Here is a 27,816-nt window from a genome sequence, read left to right as displayed (position 1 = left end):
CTGCTTATTAGGAGTCATGTGTCTACGGTGATTTACTGAGCATTTCATAAAAATGGTGGCTGCAGGACAAACTGAAGCAAATTGGTAGAGCGGTGACTGTCAAAATTAGTGCAATGCTCTCCTTGCCCATCAGCTGCAATTACTCTACCTTCCCAGGAGTCTAGTTTGATCTCTTTTAGAGACAACATATCTCATCACCACACTGCTGGTGAATGTGTTGCCTTTTGGAAGGCAGTCTAACCGGGTTTTGAAATCAGACAAAGCAAGTTTCAACTACTTAGGTTTCATTTGGACTCTGGCACACAAGTTATAACTACTGAATTTCCAGGGTAGAGAGTAAAGACTTGAGCTGGTCCCTGAGCTTGTCTCTGAAGCTCTGGGTATGAACGCAGAGCTCCAGAGCTTCAGGAGGCTTTAATTAGCTCATCCTTTCAAATGTAATAAGGTGTCTGTTCACATCTGACTCATCAGTCTGTTACAGAAGGAATCAGTCATTGCCAGATGATTCATCTTCCACATCACACTGAGATACTGTGAGCCTAGAGAGCATTTTAAAACTAATATTGTCTGCTCTTGTCACTGAGGGGTTCACATCAGCCATCCCATTTAAGGCTAAGTTATTGAAGAGACTGTGTACAGACAGTTTATCAAACAGTTTACAGTCAAAGTGATACATGCAACTCATAATCGCAGATGAATTTTTAAATTTAAAGATGTTTAGATTAAAATGAACAAAAATTTAAATCATTTTCTTTCAACGAAACTAACACAGGAGCTATTAAGCCATATAAATACTTGACCCCTTAACAACAATCTCCTCCACTCAGAAACACAGCTACTGTGGCTGCTCCCTTATTCCCCAGGGGCCACCACAGTAGATAGCTCCACATGTGTTAAGTTGCCAGAATTGTACACTGGATGTCCCTCCTGATGCAACCCCAAAGGCTTGTGTCTCCTCCTGGGGGTTAAACTGGGTATTTTTTGCTTTTTATGCAAATGTGTAAACCACTACACTCTGGTCCTCCACTCAAGAATCCTGTTAAGCAAACAGTGACTTTTTTTCCCTCAATTTCTGAACACCCTCCACAAAAACTGTTTCCAACAGCAATTTTCTTAGCCTGTCAGTATGGCATTGTGCTGCAGAACAAAGAAACCAGCTAACAAGCCATCATTATCACTTCAGGGACCCAGAATACACATTCCCCTAGGATGCTGAAAAACACAGACGTAAAAACAAAAATATCATTAGGGATTTTAAAAAACCCACCAAACATATATTCCAGAGCAGAGTAGAAGTGTTTTTTCAGCAGAAGAGGTGCATAAAAACCACAGCCCTGTCTGTTTGCGGAGCTCAACAAGACCATTACCACAGGGATTTGCAATGATCAGCTTCACATTGCTACAAATGCTATGATTCATTTTGTCTTAATGAACAATTCGTTTGTTTTTCAGGGCTACGCCAGGTCACTTATGGCGGCATCCCATAAGGCTTTATTGTTTACAACTGCAGACAGAGTTGGGTCAAAGACTTCTTGTGTTTCAATGTCAGCAGAATAAAGAAAACAATGCCACAATCAGACCTGCCTTAATTGCAACACTGCAACCCATAAATCACACTGACGCATGGACACATGTAGGAAGACACACACACTTATACACACTGTGTGTGTATAAGTGTGTGTGTCTTCTTTTTTTAATATATATACACTCACACAACGACAGGCAAGCATGCATTATACAGTACCATTAGAAATGCACACTGGCCAGCGTACACACAAACTATAGTACTTCATAAGTTTCTTAAACCATAGTGCCTCTTCTGGCTTAAAGATAGATGCAGAATTTTGGCTTAAATTAATGAAAAGAGTAACAACAGGCTTACTTAGGTGTTCAAACATACAGTCAAGTAAATAAATACATTACAGGAGGGTCTTTTTGAATATCTTTTTATATAAATTGTATGTCTGGTAAAATTGCATGCCGTTGTTACATTTTTTTTAGTCTGCTGACTAGATCACCACCTTTAAATTTTAATTACCTAACCCTAAATGACTTTAGGCATGTCAATAATGGTCTAGAATGAAACCTACTCACTATGAGTTATAAATTATAAGTCACTTACCTGACTTATAGAAGTTTGTCCCATGACATCATGTGCACATTGCTGGAGAGATGTCCCCTATATTGGATGAGATACCACCATCTGTTGTGAGGGGAAATGTATATTCCCTAATGGTTGGTGAGTAGTGCTTGTAGGTTTCTGGCTGTCAGTAGGTGAAATTGGTCACGAAGAGGGTGCTGCACCAAAAATCTCCTTTGGTTTCTAGAAACTTGTTGGCCTCTTTCTGTAGCCAACATGTTTTTAAATATGCACCTTTTAACTTACAGTGGGGCAAAAAAGTATTTAGTCAGCCACCGATTGTGCAAGTTCCCCCACTTAAAATGATGACAGAGGTCAGTAATTTGCACCAGAGGTACACTTCAACTGTGAGAGACAGAATGTGAAAAAAAATCCATGAATTCACATGGTAGGATTTGTAAAGAATTTATTTGTAAATTAGGGTGGAAAATAAGTATTTGGTCACCTCAAACAAGGAAAATCTCTGGCTCTCACAGACCTGTAACGTCTTCTGTAAGAAGCTTTTCTGTCCCCCACTCGTTACCTGTATGAATGGCACCTGTTTGAACTCATCATCTGTATAAAAGACACCTGTCCACAGCCTCAAACAGTCAGACTCCAAACTCCGCCATGGCCAAGACCAAAGAGCTTTCGAAGGACACCAGGAAAAGTATTGTAGACCTGCACCAGACTGGGAAGAGTGAATCTACAATAGGCAAGCAGCTTGGTGTGAAAAAATCAACTGTGGGAGCAATCATCAGAAAATGGAAGACATACAAGACCACTGATAATCTCCCTCGATCTGGGGCTCCACGCAAGATCTCATCCCGTGGGGTCAAAATGATCATGAGAACGGTGAGCAAAGATCCCAGAACCACACGGGGGGACCTGGTGAATGACCTGCAGAGAGCTGGGACCAAAGTAACAAAGGTCACCATCAGTAACACACTACAACGGCAGGGAATCAAATCCCGCAGTGCCAGACGTGTTCCGCTGCTGAAGCCAGTGCATGTCCAGGCCCGTCTGAAGTTTGCCAGAGAGCACATGGATGATACAGCAGAGGATTGGGAGAATGTCATGTGGTCAGATGAAACCAAAGTCGAACTTTTTGGTATAAACTCAACTCGTCGTGTTTGGAGGACGAAGAATACTGAGTTGCATCCCAAGAACACCATACCTACTGTGAAGCATGGGGGTGGAAACATCATGCTATGGGGCTGTTTTTCGCCAAGGGGACAGGACGACTGATCCGTGTTAAGGACAGAATGAATGGGGCCATGTATCGTGAGATTTTGAGCCAAAACCTCCTTCCATCAGTGAGAACTTTGAAGATGAAACGAGGCTGGGTCTTCCAACATGACAATGATCCAAAACACACTGCCCGGGCAACAAAGGAGTGGCTCCGTAAGAAGCATTTGAAAGTCCTGGAGTGGCCTAGCCAGTCTCCAGACCTCAACCCCATAGAAAATCTGTGGCGGGAGTTGAAAGTCCGTGTTGCTCGGCGACAGCCCCAAAACATCACTGCTCTGGAGAAGATCTGCATGGAGGAATGGGCCAAAATACCAGCTACTGTGTGTGCAAACCTGGTAAAGACCTATAGTAAACGTTTGACCTCTGTTATTGCCAACAAAGGTTATGTTACAAAGTATTGAGTTGTATTTTTGTTATTGACCAAATACTTATTTTCCACCCTGATTTACGAATAAATTCTTTACAAATCCTACCATGTGGATTCATGGATTTTTTTTTTCCACATTCTGTCTCTCACAGTTGAAGTGTACCTCTGGTGCAAATTACTGACCTCTGTCATCATTTTAGGTGGGGGAACTTGCACAATCGGTGGCTGACTAAATACTTTTTTGCCCCCCTGTAGAAGGCAGCGTTCTCTGTTTCCAGTTTGAAAAACACTTTCAAGTTTTACTACTTTTTGGCTAATAGTTTGTGAGTAATGACTTGCTGTCTACCATGCAAACAATGGTTTGCCAGTGGTTGTCTGGTGATGTATCTGACTAGTCTTTAGGCTTGTGTAACTCAAGCTTTAGCAACCGATTTCCCAGCAGCTACCATGAACCTCGAGCAACTACTCATCAACCAGTTGGGGAAAAGTTTTTTCCTGTTGGTTGCTAGATGGTTGCAGACCAATCCTGTGTGACTTATGCCCTTACTCGCTTGCACCACCTTGACACAATGATTGTCACACATCCAAAAAGGGAAGACAGCACTCATATGTGTGCAAAGGCTCATGTTTCCAGTGGGTTACCAGCTGCTCTTTGACAATGGATTACAGCAAATCTCAGTGTAGGCATTCATGGTTAGACCCTGAATTTACGCCACACTGAACTTGGTATCTTGGGTTTCAAATAAAACAACTGGTGGACAGATTATCATGAAAATGGATGCATACAGTTATCAGACCCCTTTCAGTGTTTATTTATTTGCTGATCCACTGACTTTTTACCATCAGTTTCAACTTACTTTATTACAAAATACCTAAACCTAATCATACAAATCCCATCATCCTCAGCTGTAATGGGCTACATTACACCCACTCAACATGACAATTTTAGCATTGCGGCTTCTGTTGACTCGTATCATAGACTTGCTTTGTTATAGTCAATCCTTTTGCAGTCAAAACGATTGGTCAGCAGGAATATTTTATATATTTAGGATAGGAATCAAGGCCATGCATGGACAAACATAGACCTTACTTCATATTACAGACTTTGTATTGGAGCAGTTTTCAGCTGTGCAACTGCTTATACCAGCTAGCCAGCCTACATGTCAAAGAAACAAAATGGTAAGGAGAAGGGAAGAAGAGAGGGTCATGTTGAGGATTGTTGGCATAGCAACAGTGGGGAAAATGGAATGGGATAACAAGTGATGTATCTGCAAAATGAATGTCAGTGGAGATGGTTCGTGATAGTGAAAAGGTTCTGTTCCATTATACCTGACAGGTGCTCCTAGTTATTTAGTTAGCTAGAGTAGAGACCCTGAGATTCCTGTGTCAGCAAGAAGAGTACCTGGCACTTCAGCATACAAAGGACAAAGGCAGAAGTATAAGTCTCAGACTAAAGTGAATATGGAAGTTCAGGTAGAAGTGTGGCAGTGCAGGCTGTTTGTGGTCCAGTGTGATAACAGTATCCTCTGATGTGGTAGACAGATTTTGTTCTGACTGACTGAATTGTTCCTCTGTTTTACCTACAGATAGGTAAAAGAACCAGAAAGTGCTAAATATAAAAAAGCAAAATAAGCGCATGATACCCCCAATTTTGTACATCTGCTGCAATGTATTGAATTAATCTAAAAGCACATCATTCATGAGGTCTATAAATGAAAATGTTTACATCCTTTCCTGATATGCACAGGTCCTCTGGGTTTATTTTAATTAGGGTGCAAATTATATCAGAGTAGGTACAGTAAGTGGGCAAGACAAATTGCATAGGAAATGCCACATTAACATGTAATAAGACTGAACTAAGTAATCCCTAATTATGTTGCCCTTTTAGAAAGGGGAGCATGTCTGTGATCCTGTGGAAAAAGACCAATTTTCTGAGTATGCTACAAGTGTTTCGGGGCTCATATGCACTTAGCCTATAACCTTTTTCATCAGGAAATTGTTATACACAAATTATGCCCACGGGTATTATTACATGTAAAGAATGGTCAGTTTAGGCTGGCTCCAAAACCAAATAAATCCCCAAATGCCCTAATGTCATACTCAAATGCCCAGCATCATAGCAGAGAAAGGATGTGTACTGCCTGTACAAAGAATCGTTTTGGTCTTTAAAGGTAATAGCCCACTGTGCTGCTGCTTTGGTTCACGGTTCAACCCTCCTGGATGGTTTTGATCTTTCTGTGTGTTCTCCCTGGCTGTATGGGTTTTCCTTGGCTGTATAGGCTTTCCTTTGGTATTCTGGCTTCCTCTCACAGTCGTAAGACATATGGAGTTGGTTAATTAATGAGTCTAAATTTGCCATAGGAGTGGATGTGAGAGCGTGTGGTTATTTGTCTCTCTGTGTTGGTCCTGTGATGGACTGGTGACCTGTCAAGGGTATACCCTGCATTTTGCCCCATGAAAGCTGTGATGGGCTCCAGCCCCATTTGTGGCCCTAAGCTATATAAGAGCTTAAGAAAATGGATGGATGGAGCGAACTTTATTTAGGCTTAAATGTTTGACTGACAGGTGGATGCCAACACAAGCAGCTGTAGCCAGCAGCTGTCTGCCAGGCTCCATATTTTCTAATTGGAATCACAGGAGTGGACCTTCTAACTGTATTTGTGGTGTTGGTGCCCTTCAGAGTTTTTTGATATGACAAATAACAGAGCTTGCTGTGTGGGTAATTCTACTAGCATGCCATCCAAAGAAGTCTGAACTCCATCTTTGATAAGTGAAATTCAATTATTTTATTTATAGGCTGCTAGGCACTAATTAGGAAGTATTTGTGTGATGAACCCATAGTGTCTGTGGATGCAGCTTGCTAATCGTTTCTCTGTGGTAAAAACTGATCCAGCACAGTGATATGAAGGTCGCAAAGTCTGACACTTTGACTGGAGGTGAACATTTTTTAAACAGGTACAACAACATGGGTATCACTTGCTCAATAGCATAGGGCCTGCATTTAGTCTCAAATTTGTAGTTTTGCTTGGGGAAAAGAAAAATTGCTTTTAAAACCCTGGTTTTGACTGGTAATAATGATAAGGTGGTGCGTTTGACCCATCTGGTCTCACAGTTTTGCTCACACTGTTCCTCACTGATTTATTTTTAAAATTTTCAATATGAAAATTTAAATTAAAAAACCTACCTGGGGCTTAAAGGGCTGACCAGTTCTGCAAATTTTGGCTGTTAACTTGGCACACTCTACCCTCTCCTCTCATCTAACTCATCCAACTTTGGTTACTTCCAAAGACCATGCTTCCAAAGCAAACAAACAGACATTATGGAATCAAAACTCGTGGCTGACATTATGATGGTAAAAATATTATTGTGTTTATATTTTTTTCGGTTTGTCTATTTCAAATCACGGTGCGGCGTAAAGCCAATATATAATATTATCTTAACAGTATTCACTTGTGAAACAAATAAAAAAACAAACAAACAAAAAACATCTTTTACTTTTGCCTTTTGAAGAGAAATGTGAAGAACTCCAAAAGCTGCACCAATCATCGTTTTGATATCTGATGAAGCCACTGTCTCTGTGGTTATTCGTGAGAGCAGTATTTGATGGACTGAGATTGGAAAACAATGGCTAGGCCAATAAATCACACAGCCACAAAAAAAAAAGGAAGAGTCAACTTCAGGGTTTAATTAGTCCACCAGCCAATTTTAAAACAGACATACAGTAGAAAATGTTGGAACTGACTAATACTGCTTATGACAAAAAGCAAAAGGGTCAGATTTGGGCTTTCTTCTACAGTTTACAGGATTCAAAATGTCATACAGCAATTTGAAAAATCACTGTAAATGTGTTTTCTGACGTCCACCTAATTTGGGCCACACAACTTGAAACCTGGACAAGTTTTACGGGAAAATTATAATGAAGAATTTTTTTATTTTTATTTTTTAAATGTGATTGTCTTTGATACTTTTGGTTGTGTCAGTATATTTATATTGACTATTCTGATTTAATCAAAATTTGTCCTTTTGAATCCTAAAAAGTCAGTTTAATGTGAACTATGCAACAGGAGGTTACATAAACCAATATAAGGAGGGAAAATGTAGGGCCCAATAAATCTCTTAAACCAACATCAACATATTGAATTCAAAGCTAAACTCACCCACAGTGAATGACATGTCTCCAGGGGTACTGGTATTAGTTATCTACAAATTTTCAGTTTGCATACCAGATCAGACTCACATGCCTCCTTTTAAATAACATCATGCATGGATCTGCTTTCTGGAGACAAAACTAACTGAAAAGAAACTAAAGCAAAACAAAACCATACATCACTTTAAAAAATGTTGCTATACATACAGTCCTTCCAAATTAAACTTTTATTTACAATACAAAATTTCTTTTAACCTTACTCTCCTAGATTCAATAATTTCTGACAGGGAAAGAAGCCTCTAGAAAAATAACAGAAAGTCGCAAAAATTACAACAAACGTGATATTAAAACATGGCGATTTGAAAAAACAAAACAAAGCGGTGTAGATGGTGCGTAGGAAAGAAAACTAGAAACAAAGAACATACATTTAATTTAAGCAACAATACTAATTTCACATTTTCTTCTTGATGCTGTGGTGTTGTGGTATCTTTTTGTAGTCCATAGCTCGACCTTTTCTGAGTACTTTCATGAAAAAACTGAATGCACCATCCTCTTGCTATGGTAAGGTGTACAGTTTAACAGCGGCTTCAGTCTCTTCTTCACCTCTCCTTCGTAACCCTCCTTCCCTTGTTAGTCTGAAGGCATTCAGGTGAGTTTCTCTTTAGTTCAATGAAAACACCCAGTACCCCCTATGCAATGTTCTTAATTGCGTTCTCATTAAGCTTTTCCATGTAGTTCCTAAGATCCTTTGAGTCTCCGAGCTCGATGTCTGGACATACCCATTTTATCTCACTGGTCTGCACTAGTGCTAAGGGGCTGAGGGCAGGACACCCATTACTCGACTTGACACTTGAAAAAGTGGTGAACTTCACCCTCTTTCTCTTGGTGGTGGGTGAGTTAAGTGACTCATTCCTGTGATCCCTCCCACTTGAGCTACATCCTGCTCCACCAGTATTACCTCGCTGGAGGCCTCCATTTAATAGCTGACTACCTTCTTCTAGGGTACCGCCCAGTTCGTCCTGCTGCTGTTGTTGGAGACACAGCCCCTCCTCTTGGCCAAGCCAAACCCAGTCATGTGCATGAGGCATTGCCTCTGGAGCCTCCAAGGAGAACTGCTTGCTACGGTACTTGTATGCATAAGAGATGCAGTTAATGAGAAAAACCAAAATGGCCAGACAGAAAACTCCCAGCAGGGCATACATACCGATCTCCAAGTCCGTCAGGCCTCGTCGGGAGGTCAACAAGTCCTCATCAGTGCTGCGGCTCCGGGGCAGCTCGGCCTGATCGGGATATTCAGAGAATTCATTTGGAGCCCTTGCTCCAACTTCTGCTGAAAGACGGCCCCCACTTGGCCTTACTGGAACATGGCCCCTGATGGTAGTGGCTCCACGGTTATTTAACCCAGTTTCCATGTCAGAGATAGATCCGCCATAATATGGAGGGTCAGGGCGTGTACGTCGGCCACCTGGCTGTCTGAATTGTTCCTCTGTTTGACCAAGTCTTACATGTGTGCTCGCCATTCCTGTGGCTAAAACAGTATGTCGTTTTCCCTTCTGGCACATTTCTGATGGGCTCATTTCAACACGTACAAGCAAACCTTGACCTTCTCCTTTGGCAACAATGATAGGCCACTTCCATGCTGGACTTTGCTGCACCACCACAACCTGTTCATCCAATGAGGTGGCTGCCAGGGTAAAATGGGCAGGGTTGTAGTTATCTAGAGGAGTCATGGATCCGTCACTGAAATGAAGCCAAGCACTGATGAGGGACTCCTAAGAAATCAAAACAAAAAAACAAACAAACAAAAAAAACCCCCCAATGTTACACAGTAAAAATAATATTCTTCACAATTCTTATTAATACATAAGGACCATAAACTAAAAACAGACACTAAAAAATAAAGTAGAGGAACATGGAGGACAGAAAAGTCAGTGTTAACAAAGGTTCATTGAAACAATTGGATAGAACGGATACAAAACTATTCTCCTGAAAGCTAAATATCCTTTCTAGGGAAAGAGACTGTAGCCTACCTTCATTTGAAATTATAATTATAGGAATAACAGAGCTGTTCCATGGTTAGAGATGCAAATCAAAGAGAAAGCTTTGTATATGAAAAGTGAATTAATTCTAAACAACAATGAATACCATAGACTTCGTAATAAACCTAATCCATTTCTAAACTTGCAAGCTATTATGACTGAGCTGAGCATAAAGCCAAATATGAAGCCAAATCAGACTCACAGAAAAATGCTAATTTTGCATCAACAAGTCCACTCTAGTCTTACTGTTGGATGAGCAGTTATTAGTCAAATTGCCATGTAAAATGTTTATATGTCTATATTACCTATATTATATATTATTATAGAAGTCATACCTGCTTGAGAGATTCAATAACTTCCTGTGTTGTTGCAGTGGCAACAATAGCCCTGTTGCTGCCTGGGCTGAGCTGCAGGGACAGAGTTAATCCAGATACCAACTGCACCCCTAGCTCTGTCACGCTCACTTTATCATCCACCACTCTGATGCTCCTTTCAGCCAGGACTGATGATGTCAGAGGGGACAGCACCTGGAACACATAAACAAACAAACAAAAAAAACCCTTATTGCTTTGTTACTAATGGTAGTCCATTAGGATTTTGTTGTTTATAGTGGTGTCAACGTAAAGGATCAGATGTCTTTTCCCACAGCCCTTCTGCTAAATCCTGGAATTTAAATGGAGTTTTGGCAAAGGTAGTTCCTTCTCAGAATACATATTTACAGAGTACGCCAACTGTTATCAAATTTAAGTCGGTACAATATATGTGCAATCACCACATATTGAAAATGCATGGTTTTAAACTGCTCTCCCAAATGACACAGAATAAAAGTATTTTGTGACAACCTGGTCGCCAGGAAGACATTGTTTGTCCATGTTTTTGTATTAGAAAAAAACAGTAGTATAAAACTAAGGGAGATTTTATCGTTGATTTCAACTGTAGCCACAGCTCACACTAAACATTCCTGACTTTGGAATAAATAAATATAATTGACTTCTTACTAAAGGAATAGAAAAACTGACCTTGCTAATGCTTAGGAAAGTATAAACTAGAGCAAAAACCACAGTTACAAACATAAAACACCATCCTATGAACAGACACATTATAAACACCAAAAGAAAAAAATGTTTTAATGATTTATCTTCCCTGTGAAGCCCTCAACTATACGTTGGCTTCCTAAATTGGCACTAAGTCATCAAAACTTTGAGAACTATGCCCTAAGGGTAGCGCCCCAAGAACTACATAACTTCAAGGGTTATTTTTCTGTTTGTATTCACATCACCAGTAGGAACATTTGAAATTATGTAACAGCCGTCTGGCATTTGGTATGTGTCACAGTTGGGATGTATTTCCTCCACAACATAGTCTTATTAAAGCCTTGGCTTCACTGTCAGTCCAATGTTTTACCAATGTTTGTTTTTTTTCTTCTTTTTTTATCATAGCAAGAGCTGGTGTCAGTCTGATGCTGTGTCAATCAAAGGTCCCTGGTGTGCCAGGAGAATACGTACTGGGAGCTAGGAGCTCAGAAAAAGCCCTGAGAACTGACTTCTAAGGCCTTTGATGTTTCTTAGATCCTGCAGTGCAAGCACGAAGAAAGGCGGCTCTTCCTTCCACAATTATAAGAACTTCCTACGGTCTAAAAGCGCTTCATCGTAGCCATTATGACTTAAGAATGATTGTGGTCAAAGCAGATTTAGTTTCTTGAACACACAAAAAAAATCATACTTTTCAGCCCTGGAACAAAAAATGCAGTAAACGTATGCTTTTGATTGGTAGAGAAAGAAAATACTATTCTTTTGTATTCTTTAACCTAAACTTTCGTATTTTATGATTTTATATTCTGTGATTATAAAAACAGGCACATACTAACACATGAAGTGCTCCTGAACTCACATGGCAAAAACGATCTCCTCCCTAATAGCACACTCTCTAAGTCTCTGAGTTGCCAGAGGTGTAAGCATGTAAATAGTTGTGATATTGTTATGATATGAGAATCCCTCCCATCCGCTCCAATTAGGGCTCCCGTCTCTCCTCCTGCCGCCCCCACATGGCTGCATTTACCAGCCATAATGAACTGTCAGCACAGATCACTGCCTCATTTGTACAGACCAATTCCATGTTTTCTTCTCTTTGGTTTAGCTCTTTGCATTTTTTCTTTGCATTGCTAGTCACACAATGAAACTGATATCTGAATGTTAAACAGCATAAATGAGCATGGTCTCAAAACAGGCATCAACCTGATCTTTGATGTAAAAGCAAACATTAAAGAACCAGACAGCTGGTAAATATGAAGATTGTTGAATATTTTCAAAAATAAAGAATAATAAAAATAAAGATACACACTAATTGATGTGAAATCTGGGTTTTTCTTTTTTTACAGACAAAAAGGAAAGCAAAATGAGCAAAAAAAAAATACAGCTGCTGGTTTGTTATATTATTTTAGAGTTTGCAGCAGCCGTTTATTCTTCAAGTAAATCCACCATCATTATCTTTTCTTTTCCTCCAACATTGGATGCTTAGATCTATTTTATTCCACTTTACGATAAAATTAAATAAAAACGGATTTGCAGATGACGCATACTTACTAGGAACTTAAGATATTAAAATAGAAGCAAGGAAATTGGTATATAAGGCAAAGTTTGAGAAGTTAAGAAGAAGTCCATTTTGGAGAAGGATAAGAATGACCTGTATCATTCTCCTCTAAAGGTATAATCTATAAACCTACTATAGAGCTGTCCACACGATGTCAGAAGTGATTTTAGCATCGCTCAAAAAGGAACAATACTCCTCTCCACCAAACCCCAACTCCATACTAACAATGCCCACACTTTGTACTGCTCTCATCTTGGGATGTCAAGATTCTTTCCCCCAGTTCTGTGATGGAAGTCAGATCCCTTCTTCTAACCCCTTCATCAGTCTCCTTTGTCCATTTTTTAGAAATGTTCTGTCTCTGCTTCACACCATTAGAGAAACCGCAAACACTGCTTTTGGCCTACATCCATATTCGTGAGAGTCTCCCAGAAGACTTCCAGAGATGTCAAGTCCCTTCCTTATTCTGGCTCTAGAGTTTACAGATTCCTTCATTCTTTCTCGAGAGAGCAATTAAGTACTCCTTTCAGGTTTACCACTATCTATTCACAGCTGTCAGAGCTGCCTTGTCTTGTATGAACCTGAAATCCCATGTGCACCTGGAACTAGTCTGGTGCAACTGATACTAATATATAAAATCTACTGAGGCTCACACAATGAGTCTCAGACTTACAAACTAACACATTTGCAAAGGTTAATAGCTTAATGTGTTTTGCATGTAAGCACTCTATCCATAACATGTGAGAAAGGCAGCGCTTAAATGGATTTGTTACTTTCTTTTGCCACACTATCAAACTTGCAGCATAGTGTATATCGGCGATCACATTTCCAATTCCCTACCTGATATAGAATCTTCTAGAATCAATGACCTTTTGAAATCTTTGCCTTTAGTTACACATAATCAAAGTTTTCCATTATAATACTTCAAAGCTGAATCTAAATGAAACTGTATTACCACTCTATCATATGGTAGCACTGGAAAAGATAAAAGGTTATACTCACAGCACTTTATTATGTGGAATGGGCCTAAATTAATTTAGACTATTGGCTGATTTAACAATCTACACAACTGTCAGATGTAAAACTGTAAATGCTACTTTCTAGGTCTAACAAGACCTTGGGTATATTTTTTAATGGGCTTCCATTTATGAGTAACTACTTATCCTATTCAGGGTCCATGGCTCGTGTATTTACGAAGAAAAGAAAAAAAAAACCATTGCAACTTTGCTTTTCAATCTTCTTTTTACATATCTGAATAAAATCAACAGTAGAAGAACAAAAAAGACAAAATGTTTGAAAATAATGAGTATATGTTCCTCTTGCACATTCCTCTAATAAGCTACACTTGCGGGTTATTAGTGTAATACTACAATATGTCCACCTGTATAAATACTATTTTTAAAATTGCATTTAAGATGTTGGGAATGAACCAATATAACAAACCAAAAATTGCAGTTCTGCCTCTGTACACTGCCACAGTGTATTTTAAATCAAACAATCAATTTGTAGTGCAGACTTTTAGTTTCAATTCAAAGGGTTTCACAAAACTTTTCCATTAACACTTTAGGAATTACACACATGCACATACAATATACACAGTTCCCCATTTTTGGAAGCTCAGAATTAATCCGGTCGTTAAGTCTGACGTCACTAGCCGTGTCTGGACCTAAACTCCGCTGCAGGTCCATATATCAAACGATCACTATGGCATTACTGAGAGTTGAAAAACTGTCTAAAGTCTTTCATCTTTAATAAAATGATCAGCGTTCTGCTCTACCAGGTGTAAAAATTGAGATTAACATCCAGGCATCCATGAAAATGGAATTCATGACATTTAACGGAGTTAGAAGTTAGCAGGAAGTTAGCTCGCTAGCTTCTATCTAAATACAATATAGCATGTCCTGACTGCGGGGTTTTGGAAACAAATTAAAACGTACAGCTCTGTTATCACTTCCAACATAAATGAAGACAGAAAACTAAACAGCAGTGACGTTTGTAGGGTTACTGAAGTTTGGCTAGCTGGTATATAATGATGTGCTACGTGACCGCTAGCGACACAGCTATGTTAGCATAATATAAACAAGCTAACTTTTTTTTCCACTCGATAAAAGTTAACGTGAGTGTTCTCGGTGGTCAGGAACAAATGTAATCGCATGGCAGGATGCTGTAAAAGGACCAAATTTCAGCCAGGAGAATAACTGAGATAATCCATCCACAATACGAGGTTAGTCATTCATATACTGCTGCATGGGCTGGGCTGTAGTTACATGCTAAGGTTTTAAAACTGAGCTTAAATAAATGATTAGCGGTAATAAAAGCTGAGGGAGGTCAACAGGGATCACTGACTGTTTTAGGAGCTTTTTGAGATCAAATAGAAGAAAATACATAACATTAAACATGTTAACAACACAAAAGCCATATTAAACGCAGACTACTTTAGGCCCGGAAGTAGGATTCGTCACGTCATTACTTAACGACCGGATAGGACGGTTGACTGAAAAGCGGTTTCATGGTCAGGTGAGATGTGACAAATTAATTAGGCATATCTAAAGTTGACTCAAAATGTTGAATTTGTATTTAATTGCTTTGCAATGTAATTTTAAATATGAAAGCCTAACAGATGTGAGTGCAAGTAGGGGAGGTTGTTACTAGGTTGGAAAAAAAAAAAAACATAAAATAAATAAATCAGAAGTTTAGCAAAAAAACTTTAGTGTCCAACAGAACAATTTAATACATTATTGAAAAGAAGGAATGCACTGACTAGCTTATAAACACCAAAAGGCCTCAAAGACTACAGAAGACAACGAAGTTATTATTTACAACAGACTTATTTCCATGGTTAAGAAAAGCAACTTCATGAGATCTAACCAAGTCTAACCAAGTGAAGAACACTTGAGAGGAGGTAGGAATTCATTTGCAATGTCTGCAATCAAGAGAAACCTTAATAAATGGAAATCCAGAGTAAGGTGCAAACCACCGGTTTCCCAACAAAACACAATGAAATGAAAATTAACTTGTGCCAGAATAATGTGAAGGAAGGAAAAAGTACGGAAAAGGAAAAGAGCAACTGTAGTATACCTCATTACCTGTCTAACACGGCGGAGACAATGTTATGGGATGGACATGTAAGACTCAATAGCATTGATGTGACTGCTGATAGATGTAGAATGAGATTTTCTGAAATGTACAACATTATAATCTTCTACGGTTCAGCCAAATGCAACCCAAGGGTTAGTCAAGGCAAAGATATAAAATGTTTTTTTGTTACTGAAGACAAAACTGAAGGCTGAGAGAGAGAAGTGAAAGTGGCTGCAGTAAAGACTTAGCAGAAAATTTCAAGGGAGTAAACAGTATTTGGTGATGTCCATGAGTTCTACACTTCAGACAGTCATTGACTACAAAGGACTTTGATCCAAGTCTTAAAAATAATCCTCATATTTTGAAATTATGTTTGTATGTCCGATTAATGTTGAGCCCCTGAAAATGGGAGACCATGGATAAGAATATCTCCACAGGAAAAAAACCTTGAATTAAAGCTGGAAGTGCACTTCAATTGATTTTTTGATTTAAAATCCACTGTGATAAAATGAGAAAAATTGTTTCTTTGTCCAACAAATTATGGACCTATAATGAGAAGCACAAGTCATAGAAAGCATGATGCTGAAATAGGTTGTGCTGATTTTAAGAGAAAATAAAACATAAAAAGGCTTGAATACCACCACCAGTAGTTCATTTGTCACGATCCACAGTGGCAGACCGAGTGGAGAGTGTGTGGAGGACTCAGGTGCAGACATGGGCGAAGACACGAAACTGAGTTCAAACGAAAAGCGAGCCTTTATTTTGGCTGATGACATGGGGGTCAAACAAGGCAAAAGCACAGTGACGAAACTAAACTATAACTAAACTGGGAAACTGGTACTATGATCCCACAGAAAACTATGAATGCAAACATGGTGGTTGAGAACACAGACGACGCAACACTGAACACAGCAAGGCTGAGGACTAAATACACACATGAGGTGATCAGGGGAAGTGGAGACACATGGGGACACAGCTGACCAGAATGAAACATAATGACAACACAGCGGAGAGTAAACTAAATGCAGTGAACAAAGAACAGACTCTTTCAAAATAAAACAGGAAACACGGAGACATAGATATGAAACGAACTAGACAACAAGAGCCACACAGACATGACACATAACGGGTAGGCACACGAACCAGGGAGACCGACTACAGGGGAAGATGACAGAAACGATAACATGAACTTGACAATATAAGACACACAGACATAAACACATGAAGGGCAAGGGAGACTTAACACAAGGGTAATACAATAACAAATGAGCTAGAAAAACTTAATGAACCTAAACAAACAATAAACATCAAAATAGACTAAAACGCAAAACACTGGGTCGCACGACCCAGGACCATGACATCATTAGGCTGACTGTTGGACTTATGGAGCTGATTCTGTCATTTGTCCACCTACTACACTAAGCTTTAACATGATTTCACTCGATGAAGCCCATAAACTTTGACCTGACCAGCATGGCATGCCAAGCACTACACTAAAAATACATAAGCTGATAGCACACAGGCAACAACGTTGACTTAAAATGGACAGCTGGATAGCTGCAGACTATTTAAACTTTCTCTGCATTTTGATTTAATTAACACAAGCTTCTTTCATACAGTGGGGCAAAAAAGTATTTAGTCAGCCACCGATTGTGCAAGTTCCCCCACTTAAAATGATGACGGAGGTCAGTAATTTGCACCAGAGGTAAAAAAAAACCAATGAATTCACATGGTAGGATTTGTAAAGAATTTATTCGTAAATTAGGGTGGAAAATAAGTATTTGGTCACCTCGAACAAGGAAAATCTCTGGCTCTCACAGACCTGTAACGTCTTCTGTAAGAAGCTTTTCTGTCCCCCACTCGTTACCTGTATGAATGGCACCTGTTTGAACTCATCATCTGTATAAAAGACACCTGTCCACAGCCTCAAACAGTCAGACTCCAAACTCCGCCATGGCCAAGACCAAAGAGCTTTCGAAGGACACCAGGAAAAGTATTGTAGACCTGCACCAGACTGGGAAGAGTGAATCTACAATAGGCAAGCAGCTTGGTGTGAAAAAATCAACTGTGGGAGCAATCATCAGAAAATGGAAGACATACAAGACCACTGATAATCTCCCTCGATCTGGGGCTCCACGCAAGATCTCATCCCGTGGGGTCAAAATGATCATGAGAACGGTGAGCAAAGATCCCAGAACCACACGGGGGGACCTGGTGAATGACCTGCAGAGAGCTGGGACCAAAGTAACAAAGGTCACCATCAGTAACACACTACAACGGCAGGGAATCAAATCCCGCAGTGCCAGACGTGTTCCGCTGCTGAAGCCAGTGCATGTCCAGGCCCGTCTGAAGTTTGCCAGAGAGCACATGGATGATACAGCAGAGGATTGGGAGAATGTCATGTGGTCAGATGAAACCAAAGTAGAACTTTTTGGTATAAACTCAACTCGTCGTGTTTGGAGGAAGAAGAATACTGAGTTGCATCCCAAGAACACCATACCTACTGTGAAGCATGGGGGTGGAAACATCATGCTATGGGGCTGTTTTTCTGCCAAGGGGACAGGACGACTGATCCGTGTTAAGGACAGAATGAATGGGGCCATGTATCGTGAGATTTTGAGCCAAAACCTCCTTCCATCAGTGAGAACTTTGAAGATGAAACGAGGCTGGGTCTTCCAACATGACAATGATCCAAAACACACCACCCGGGCAACAAAGGAGTGGCTCCGTAAGAAGCATTTGAAAGTCCTGGAGTGGCCTAGCCAGTCTCCAGACCTCAGCCCCATAGAAAATCTGTGGCGGGAGTTGAAAGTCCGTGTTGCTCGGCGACAGCCCCAAAACATCACTGCTCTCGAGAAGATCTGCATGGAGGAATGGGCCAAAATACCAGCTACTGTGTGTGCAAACCTGGTAAAGACCTATAGTAAACGTTTGACCTCTGTTATTGCCAACAAAGGTTATGTTACAAAGTATTGAGTTGTATTTTTGTTATTGACCAAATACTTATTTTCCACCCTGATTTACGAATAAATTCTTTACAAATCCTACCATGTGGATTCATGGATTTTTTTTTCACATTCTGTCTCTCACAGTTGAAGTGTACCTCTGGTGCAAATTACTGACCTCTGTCATCATTTTAGGTGGGGGAACTTGCACAATCGGTGGCTGACTAAATACTTTTTTGCCCCACTGTATATCGCTTTATCTGTAATTTAAAGTTTCCTATGACCAGCGGTGAAAGAAGCACTTGTTCTTGTCTCACACATTCACATACTACTAGCAGCCACGATACTAACAAGTGAAATAAATAAGGTCGGATCTGTTGTGGTGGCACAATAGTAACCCATGTGGATTTAGAGTAATACTGTAGTATAGCTGATTGAACATATCCTTGAATTTAAAAAGAAAATGGAAGGTTTCACAACGCCATTCGACTGCTTCAACAACTGATGTTCATTTAGTGTGTGAGAACATGTGCTATACTGAGAAACGCCTTATTGGATTATTGGATAAATAGTATTCTGAGATACACGGTGAAAGGGTCACAGAATGAGAGGCTGCACAGGTGCAAGCTTTTACAAGACGTGCCATGAAGGCATGTTTCTTTGTCAACTCATGATAGGCTTAAGTGTTTGTTCCATGCTGCAATCAATATAGTTGTTTTTATATCTTACTCCGTTTAGACTAAAAAAACATTCTACCATACTCTGCACAGACTCTTTCAGTCCATAACTGCTTCACCATATGTTCATCAGCTTATTGTTAACCTTTTATGTCTGTCTGTCTTACTTTCTATCCATCTATCTGATTGATATCTATCTTTATATCTATCATGACCCCAAATTGGATAACTTAGCCTCTTAAATGTGATAATATGATGATTATTTATCTGTGGCTTACAAGTTCAAATAACATTTTGAACATTAATATTGGAGCAGATGACCATTAACTTTTTAAAAAATGTAGTAGACTAATGGTATCTTTAGTGGAGAATTAAAGTTATGCTTTCTATGTGTGTCCTGTCCCTGCATTTATAAACAAACTAGAAAGCCACATTCTGCTCCGCATTGACAAAGCAAAGCGGCTGAGCACAGTTTGGAGCTTTTCAGCTTGAAAAAACTTGAAACCCTGTTGGGTAATATTGACTGTGACAATAAGACGGATAAGACCAGAGTCAACAGTGGTCCGACTTTTTCTATTCAGTTGTTTTGGTCCATCGTGCTTGTGCTTTGCTTAATTCATACATTTCTAATACTTCAATGTCAACCTAATCAAAATACTTTGCATTAAAAGAGTCTAGATGAATGGATTTGCTTTATTGCTTTTAGACTTCTCATTGTAATTTTCCTAATCCACTTGCCAGGTTACTTTACTGCTGCGTCTATGTCAGTTTATCAGTTCAAATACGTCTGATATTGTGCTCACTTGTGACCTTTTGTTTGGCTGCCAAAACAACCAAGCCAGTCAGGTCATTTAATCGAGTAAAGCTGCATGTTTCCTTAGTAACAACAAAGACTGTATTGCGATGGCTGATTCAAGCATTAGTTACTGCAGCTTCCGTGACAGTTACAATTTAGGTCTATGAGATGAACGTGTAAATCCCCACTGATCAGTCATGGCAAAACAATCCTGACAGCCACACTGCAGAGACATGCAGTACAACTTCTGCTTTAGAAACTGTGATAAAATATACATAAATACAACCTGTAGTTTGGTGTTTCCAGTGCTCAGCCCGATTACGACTTGGTCATCCAGAAGCTGGGCAACCTTTGGGTCCTCCACCCTCAGAGACTCCTTCACCAACTGTGTCACATCCACCTGCCAGTCGGTGCCCAGCAGGAAGGTCTGCTGGCCCAGTACATCTTCCTCCATGGCTCCTCTACTTTCACTGATGTCAGCCACAAAGTGGGTGAGGATGCGCAGAGTGGTGCTTTGGTACTGGGCAACACAAGCAGTCTCTGTCCTCCCCTCTACTGGATCGACACTATCCTTATCATCTGTGACCCTCTCGTACCTAATGAAGAATGAAAAGAGGAAAACACTGATCAACTGCTGGCAAGCCTGAAGAGCAGGGATATCATAAACCCATGTCAGACTGTGTTTGAGGTAAAAAGCGCTGAGAGCGCTCTGTGGACTCTGTGTCACCATTAGTGTCCATGAAGTAGAAACTCTCTGATGTAAAGTATTTACTGCTGTCAAATCATCTGCTGTGTGCTTTGCTGCAAGTTCGCCTGACTTTCCAAAAGTAATAGCCTCCCATTATTTTCAAAAATCCCTTAAAAACAGCTTGCAGAGAGAAACTGCCACCCGGCTTGCGTTCTCATTTTCTTTAAAAGAGCAACTGATATTTTTCTGTGTACCTGCTATTTATTTGGCTCACAGAAAACACTCTGCAATTTTGGCATCTCAGAAAATGTTTCCTAAAAAAAATCTATGTTTTTAAACTCACAGCTGGATATTTGTAAAGCATTTGTTCTACACTCTTGCTCCTATTTAAGTGGAGCTTATACAGCCCTTTATTTTTATTTATCTAAAAAAAGAAGCCAACCAACCCCCCACAGATAAATCTGAACATGGTGGAAAAGAATGAAGGAGAAATAATCCTTTAATGGTAGCAACTACAGAAATCCGTTTTTATTTGCGTGCTAATAGGTGCACACCTAGCCCAGACCCAAGATGGCAGTAAAATACAAACACCAGAAATGTTCAGAGTGACAAGTATTTGCAATACTTGCCAGACCTCACAAATAATTGCCTTAATCAGTATTGTTTGGCCTATAAAAGAGGTTGAGTCTTAAAGAAAAAAGGTTTAGCAGAGAGCTGAAGCTCCTCCTTGCCTAGTTTGCTAACGGCCAATTTTTTGGATCAAAGATTTTCATTTCCTGAAATTCTTTTTTCGCCATTCAGGGCTAAAGACAAGAGGGACCACTTACCTGTTATCAACACACAAGTCAAGCATCCCTTATGGTACCAGCATGCATCAGTTCACATGCCATGAGTAACCTGCACATTTGGAGCAACATTTCCTGTCATTCAGAGGATCTTTTTTCAGTAAAGGCCTTGCTAATTTAAGCAGGTCAATGGCAAATCACATTCTGCTGTTATTACACCAACCTTAATTAAAAGTGTTTGGATATTAAACTTGCCTGCTGTCTATACCTGTCACCCATTTATAATAAGCAGAATGAGAAATATGAGCTCTCTTGAATTTTTATCACATATGAAACAAAAATGGACCCAAATGCTTACAGTATTTTAAAAAATGCAATGCAACACAGTGGTAAACATGCCCCTATTTGAACTTTGTGCCTTTGTGCTACTTGTTGTCTTCTGTTTTCTGAATTAATTGCAGTGTTTAAATCATTTGCAAAGGATTTTTTTACACACCAACTGGAAATGCTGTTGTAATAATAAAAATGTACATTTCTAAAATACTGTAAATATCCCACTGGCCTGTCTGTGCTGTATTTTCTTATTGGTATGTCTTACTATTCCTGTTAAGGCACAAGACACACACATTATTCTCATCCATCTCCACTTTATATTCCATTAGTATATATCACTCGCCTATAAATCTGTTTTTCTTCTCTCTTTTTTCGTCCTGTGCTATGCCATCATCATCGCTCTCACACTGTGTGTCTGCCTCATTCTATATTCTCAACATAAACTTGTTATTGGACTTCCTTGTAATCTATTTTTCCAACTTTCTTCCTCTGCTTTTCTCTCCCTCTTCTCCTTGCTCTCACCTCATATTGTCTTTTTCTTTCAAGCTCTGCCAGCCTCTTTTTACCGGTCAGGTGGCCAGGGGTGGAGTGACAGTGACAGTTCCCATTAGGTTTAATGAGGTATGGCCGGTCTGGCAGGAAAACGGGCTGACAGGTTAACATGATGTGGCCCAATGGCTTGGCTTAGTTATAACCTGCCTTCCCCATCCCCTCCCAGGTTCTTATTCCACATCAGCAAAAGGACGGCACTTTAAACCAAGGTGACACTATTTGCTGGCATCAGAAACAGGAGGTCAGGACATGTTTGTTGCAGGAAGTGAGAGGTCAGCCATAGCACTTTTGTCAATGTACACATAAGCACACTGACCCATGAAAGCATTAATAAACCAGTGCCACCCCTGTTAAAGTACACATAACACACGTTCTTCACACAGTGATGCGCTTGAAAGAAATGATTGATGTGATCTTGCTTAGGTAGCAGGGGGCATTTGTGTTAGAGTGCCACCCTGTGGGTGGTACGCTAACGTGAGGAAATGTGAGGTATTTCTGAGTTGAAATACTCTCTAAGACTCCTTAGTTAGCATTTACAGTGCTTTCTTTAATTGAAAACATAAATATAGCCCTCCAAGGCCTATCTCCCCTCACCACACTCCCTGCCGGTGACTGATGCCCTCAGGGGTCGGTGCATTGGTGGTTCTTGGTGTCCGGGGCTGGGCGCTCAGGTATGTACCAGCTCACTCCCGGTGGCTACTTGGCGGGGCCTGGCGCCTGTTGCTCGGTCAGGCCTCCTCCGGGGTGCGGGTGGCCCTCAGGCCTCCGGCCTCTGGGCCTGCAGCTTGGTTCACTCTGGCACAGCTGGCTGCCGGCAGAGCCGGCGGGCACGCCGGTGCAGCCCCCTCTAGCTTCTGCTCGGTGGCTACTGGGTGACGCCTTGTCTGGGGATCCTCAGCCCTTCCCATGAGGGTGGCACAGATGCCCCTCCGGTGGTCCTCCTTGGGCTCTCGCACTCTGGGGCCTCTGGATGTCTGGGGCCTGGATCTCCTCCATGCCTGCTTCATGCCCTGGGGGACGGGGCTATGGCTCGCTACATCCTCTTGCAGACCATTACATGTGGAAACCATTTGAATACAAGCGCGCTGATCCACACAGGTGTGCACACGGGTGTTCACTGTTCGTAGACTTAAATTACACCTTTCTTGGCTGCTACTTCAAAGCACATTGTGCGCTGTCGGTCCTGCGTGCTGCACAACAACATTGAATATTTAGTATTTACTGCTGTTTACACTTAGCTAGATTAATGCGATGATGTTGTGTTTAGTATGTTGCTTTGGTTTTTTTTTGCTCGTTTTCTATTCTTTCTCTCTCAACAGGTGATCCAGGAGATTTTATTATTATTTTTTCCCCCTTTCTCACTGTCCCTCTTCCCTTCTGTTTTTCTTTTCCTTCCTCTTTCTTTCTCCCTTTCCTATCCCTCACTCATGTCTGTAAAAACTGAAAATAAAATAAATAATAAAAACAAAGGTCGATCAAATGGACCAATACGGCAATGCCACGATGATCCATTTGGCAAAATAAATCCATTGGGTATCCTTGTTGGTCTTCAGACAACAATTCTGACGGTTAAAGAACCAAATGGGACAGGCAAAAAACAAAACAAAAAAAAAACAAACAAAAAAAAACATAAATATAAATTAAAAAGTGTTTGTACACATGATATATACACCATAACTACCCCTGTTGCAATAATGAATGACATTATTTTGACATATTTCATCATTACATACTACATAACATGTTTTCCAGTTCAAAAATAGTAAACATGGCCATTTTGAAAGCAGCGTCACTATTACTGAAAAAAGAACAAATTTTAAAAAACTGTCTTCATAAGAAGTTGGGCCAACACCATGAGTGTCCTGATGGTTGAGTTGGTGCCTATGAAAGCCATGCCATATGACCTACATCATATCAAACCACACAGACGGATTTGGGCTGACCCTTCCATCCAAGGTGACAATACCGATATCCATATAATCTCCTGAAAGCATCAGAATAGGTAAGGTAAGTTCTTCTGTGTTAAGCACATTGAGTTTCACAGCAAACTGGGGCTCTAACTGTGACGACTGATTCTATCACTCATTACTCACTGCAACAAATCATGACGTGTATGTCATCTGCTAGCTCATGTAACCGCTGCTTTCATTCCACAGTATAATTCATGAATGTATATCTTGGCTCAAAGACAAAGATGGTAAACACTGGGGCGCAGGGAACAATCTAAATCTTGTTCACTTTATAAACACAACAGTGCTCTATTGTTTCTTCAACATAGTCACTATAAATATGATCACAGTAAATCATAATTATAAAAGCTATTATTAAATGTAAATTTGTCACTGTGCTTCACTGATCTTTGATATTGAAAAGGGTTAGTTCTATTTTAATCAGCAGAAATCATATTAGCAGAAAGATCATTAATTTAAATATTTTTATTAGGATCATCTTGTACAACTCACGCTGCACTGCACAGATCATTGTACACTATATATCTCTTTAAACCCTCAGGAATATGCTCAAGCTCTGTAATGCTCAAAATTATTAGTCATTCCTTATTCAGTATAAGTACTTTTTTTCCCCCTGTAGACCAGTCCAGTGAATTATTAGACACTTATTATGCAGCTGCACTTGCATTATGCTTCATATGTCTGCACCATCATTACTGAGCCAATTTCACGTGGTCTCCATTTTTATTTTTTTATTTTTTTAACCAAATGAAAAATATGATTGTCATAAAGGGATTGTTAAGAACTTCTCAGGTTTATGACCTACACAGAGAAATTTAGATTTTTGATTCTTGTGATTTTTTTAAGTTGCCAACTTTTCTTGTGATATACAGATGTGGGATAAAGCCCCCTCGGCCCATCGGAGTCAGTTTCTGAAGTGATGAAAGTGATGATGTGTTTTTTTTTTATTACAACATGCAACAACATAGACACAACAGACAGTCATGACTTACCTCCTATTGCCCATACTAACAGGGACCTTCCAACCCTTAATCTGACTGAGCTCAGGGTCAGCCACATCAATTAGCAAGGGCAGGCGGGGCATCCATACGCTCATCTCGAGTTGTGCATTCAGAAAACTATAGGTGAAGTTAAGCATCACCCTGTTTTTTCCTCTTGTCTCCTTTCCATTGACATACACATAGTCACAGCGCTCTGACACCTAAAGAATAAAGGAAAAATTGCTGTGAGAGGAAGATAAGATGCAAACACACTATCTACAGTTCAGTCAGATCTCTCAAGTCATCAGGGCAGATCTTTAAACGGTTCCTATAATTAGATCTAAGCGTGATGAAGGTGCTTTCAGTTATTGCTGTCCTGTTCTTCGGAACAAGCTGCCTGCTGACCTGAAATCAATTACATCTGTGCATACATTAAAAACAGACTAGAAACCTTTTTATTAACACAGGCCTACACTCAGCACATGTTTTCACTGCCTTTGGCATTGTAAACCTACACAGGTTTTTATGTTCTTCTGTGTTAAGCACATTGAGTTTGCCATTGCCAAAACAATTTACATGACTTAAAGATTGCAAAGTACTCAAGAACAATCTCACTGCCAAAAAACAACAACAACAAAAAATAATAAAATAAAATAGGAATAAATAATAAAGCATAATTAGACTAGAGATGGCACGATACCACTTTTTTATGTCCGATACCGATATCATAAATTTGGATATCTGCCGATACCGATATGAATCCGATATAGTGTTTTTTAATCAACAAAACTGTTTTTTAAAATATCTTGCTGCATTTTGCAAGTCTGCAAGTTCATACTCAAGTTTAAAACAACAACTACACTAAAGCTATTCTGTTATACCTGTATACAAAAAAAATATTTCATAGTTCAGCAATACTGATCAATCTAATAAACTTAGACCTACACCATCCTCCCTATTCTGGTATTTTAAAGAGTACTTAGCGTAAATATTAAGCAACCTAACTAATAGGGTTCCAACTCCCAGCAACAACAAAAATAAATAAATAAAAAATAGGGAACCACCCCTCACGCTCCACCTCATGATGCTTAATCAACGTAATCAACCTTAATTTGATGCAGTGTGAAAAAAAATGCACAGAAATCAATTATTTTTCAAGAAATATTAAATAGATTCAACATCTTTCTTCAACAAAATTGCAGACTGCACAGATGGTACCTTCCCAAAGGAAAATGTACTATAGCTTACTAGGGTATATATATTAGACTTAATAGTCACTATATACAGTAATGGACTTCTATTCATTTTACATCAAATTAAAACTTTGGGTGTCAGATAATTATTTATTAAAAGCTCGACATTTTAAATGAGAATAAGAAAGAAAAGTATGTCTTTGTGCCCCCTTTTCCCAGTTAATGCCCTATCGGCCCCCCTGGCTAAACTTTGCTAGATCCGCCCCTGCACAGTTACCAGCGTCAGCTACATAGAAAAAGATCCTTGAGTAGAAAGTAATATTAAATAAATTCTAACAACAGCTTATCAAGCTTAAACGTGCTGCTGTTGTTCAGCCGCTGGTTTCCTCTTTCTGGTGCAAAGTGGACCAAAAACAAATGAGAGACAGACTCGCGACAGAAAAGCCGATCAGCTGATCGTTAAGCAGTTTCACGATTGAAGTAGCAGCCGGAGAGCCAGAGGCAGTCGCTCGTTAAGCTTAACGTGGGAATGCTTTACAAACATTCAGAGATGGACTTACACACTTGCTTTACTTCTCTCGGGGATAACTTTGTCGGAGATGAAATGCCAGGTTGCTAGCGAAGCTCCAAATGCTATCCAGACCACCGACAGGTCCCGCATGCCACAGCTGCTCTATCACGTGATGCATACTGCTCCGACATGCTAACGTTCTGAGGCGAGTTACGGCGCGTTGCAAGTTTTGTGAGGTGCTTTCGTGATATTTAATGGATCGGATTACATTTTTTATTTTTCTCCGATATCCGATCCAGTAATTTAGGTCAGTATCGGACCGATACCGATACGTAATATCGGATCGGTCCATCTCTAAATTAGACATAATGTTTTCATATTGCCCATCTCTCCATCCATCTGTCTGTGCAACTCTAATAAACACGTTATTTCTTAAAGAATACTTAAACATGACTTAAAGATTGCAAAGTACTCTAGAATCTGATTGCCAAAACAATCTAACCGGGAAAAAATAAGAATAAATAAGCAGATACAAAAATCCACTGTAGAAGTAAAGTTGCTCTATTTCACCTTTTTTCTTACATAGTAAGTAAATCTGATCATTTAGGCTGCTTTGAAAAAGATTTAAGTGCTTGGATTACTCAATTTCTTTCAGTTTCTTTTCAGTGTGTGTTTGTGTTTGTTTCAGAACCGCTCTATTCTTAATGCATGCCTGTGTGTGAAGCATAGTATGTGCACAATTTATGTGACTTTGGTCCAACTTAACAGATGGAGCTACAAAATGACACAAACCTAATTC

General features: G+C 39.8%; 1 protein-coding gene across 2 annotated transcripts in view; it reads right to left on the bottom strand.

The window, feature by feature from the left end:
• Nucleotides 1–7,382: 7,382 nt before the first annotated feature.
• The window catches only part of LOC309711874 (transmembrane protein 132C), a 188,275-nt gene continuing 167,841 nt past the window's right edge, over nt 7,383–27,816 (bottom strand). Inside the window, exons 7-11 of one of the 2 annotated variants that reach the window (XM_082542407.1) lie at nt 25,326–25,534; nt 20,292–20,601; nt 10,259–10,450; nt 9,089–9,656; nt 8,926–9,011 (exon numbers count right to left, since the gene is read on the bottom strand). In XM_082542407.1, coding sequence (XP_082398533.1) covers nt 9,004–9,011; nt 9,089–9,656; nt 10,259–10,450; nt 20,292–20,601; nt 25,326–25,534 — 1,287 coding nt within the window. In that variant the 3' untranslated portion in view covers nt 8,926–9,003. Of the gene's footprint in view, nt 9,657–10,258; nt 10,451–20,291; nt 20,602–25,325; nt 25,535–27,816 lie in introns of both variants that reach the window. The other variant, XM_082542406.1, reaches the window with a different exon arrangement.

Source organism: Aulonocara stuartgranti (genome assembly GCF_965226115.1).
Source record: "Aulonocara stuartgranti genome assembly, chromosome: 7".
NCBI lineage: Eukaryota > Metazoa > Chordata > Actinopteri > Cichliformes > Cichlidae > Aulonocara > Aulonocara stuartgranti.
This window is presented reverse-complemented; position numbering and strand designations above follow the sequence as displayed.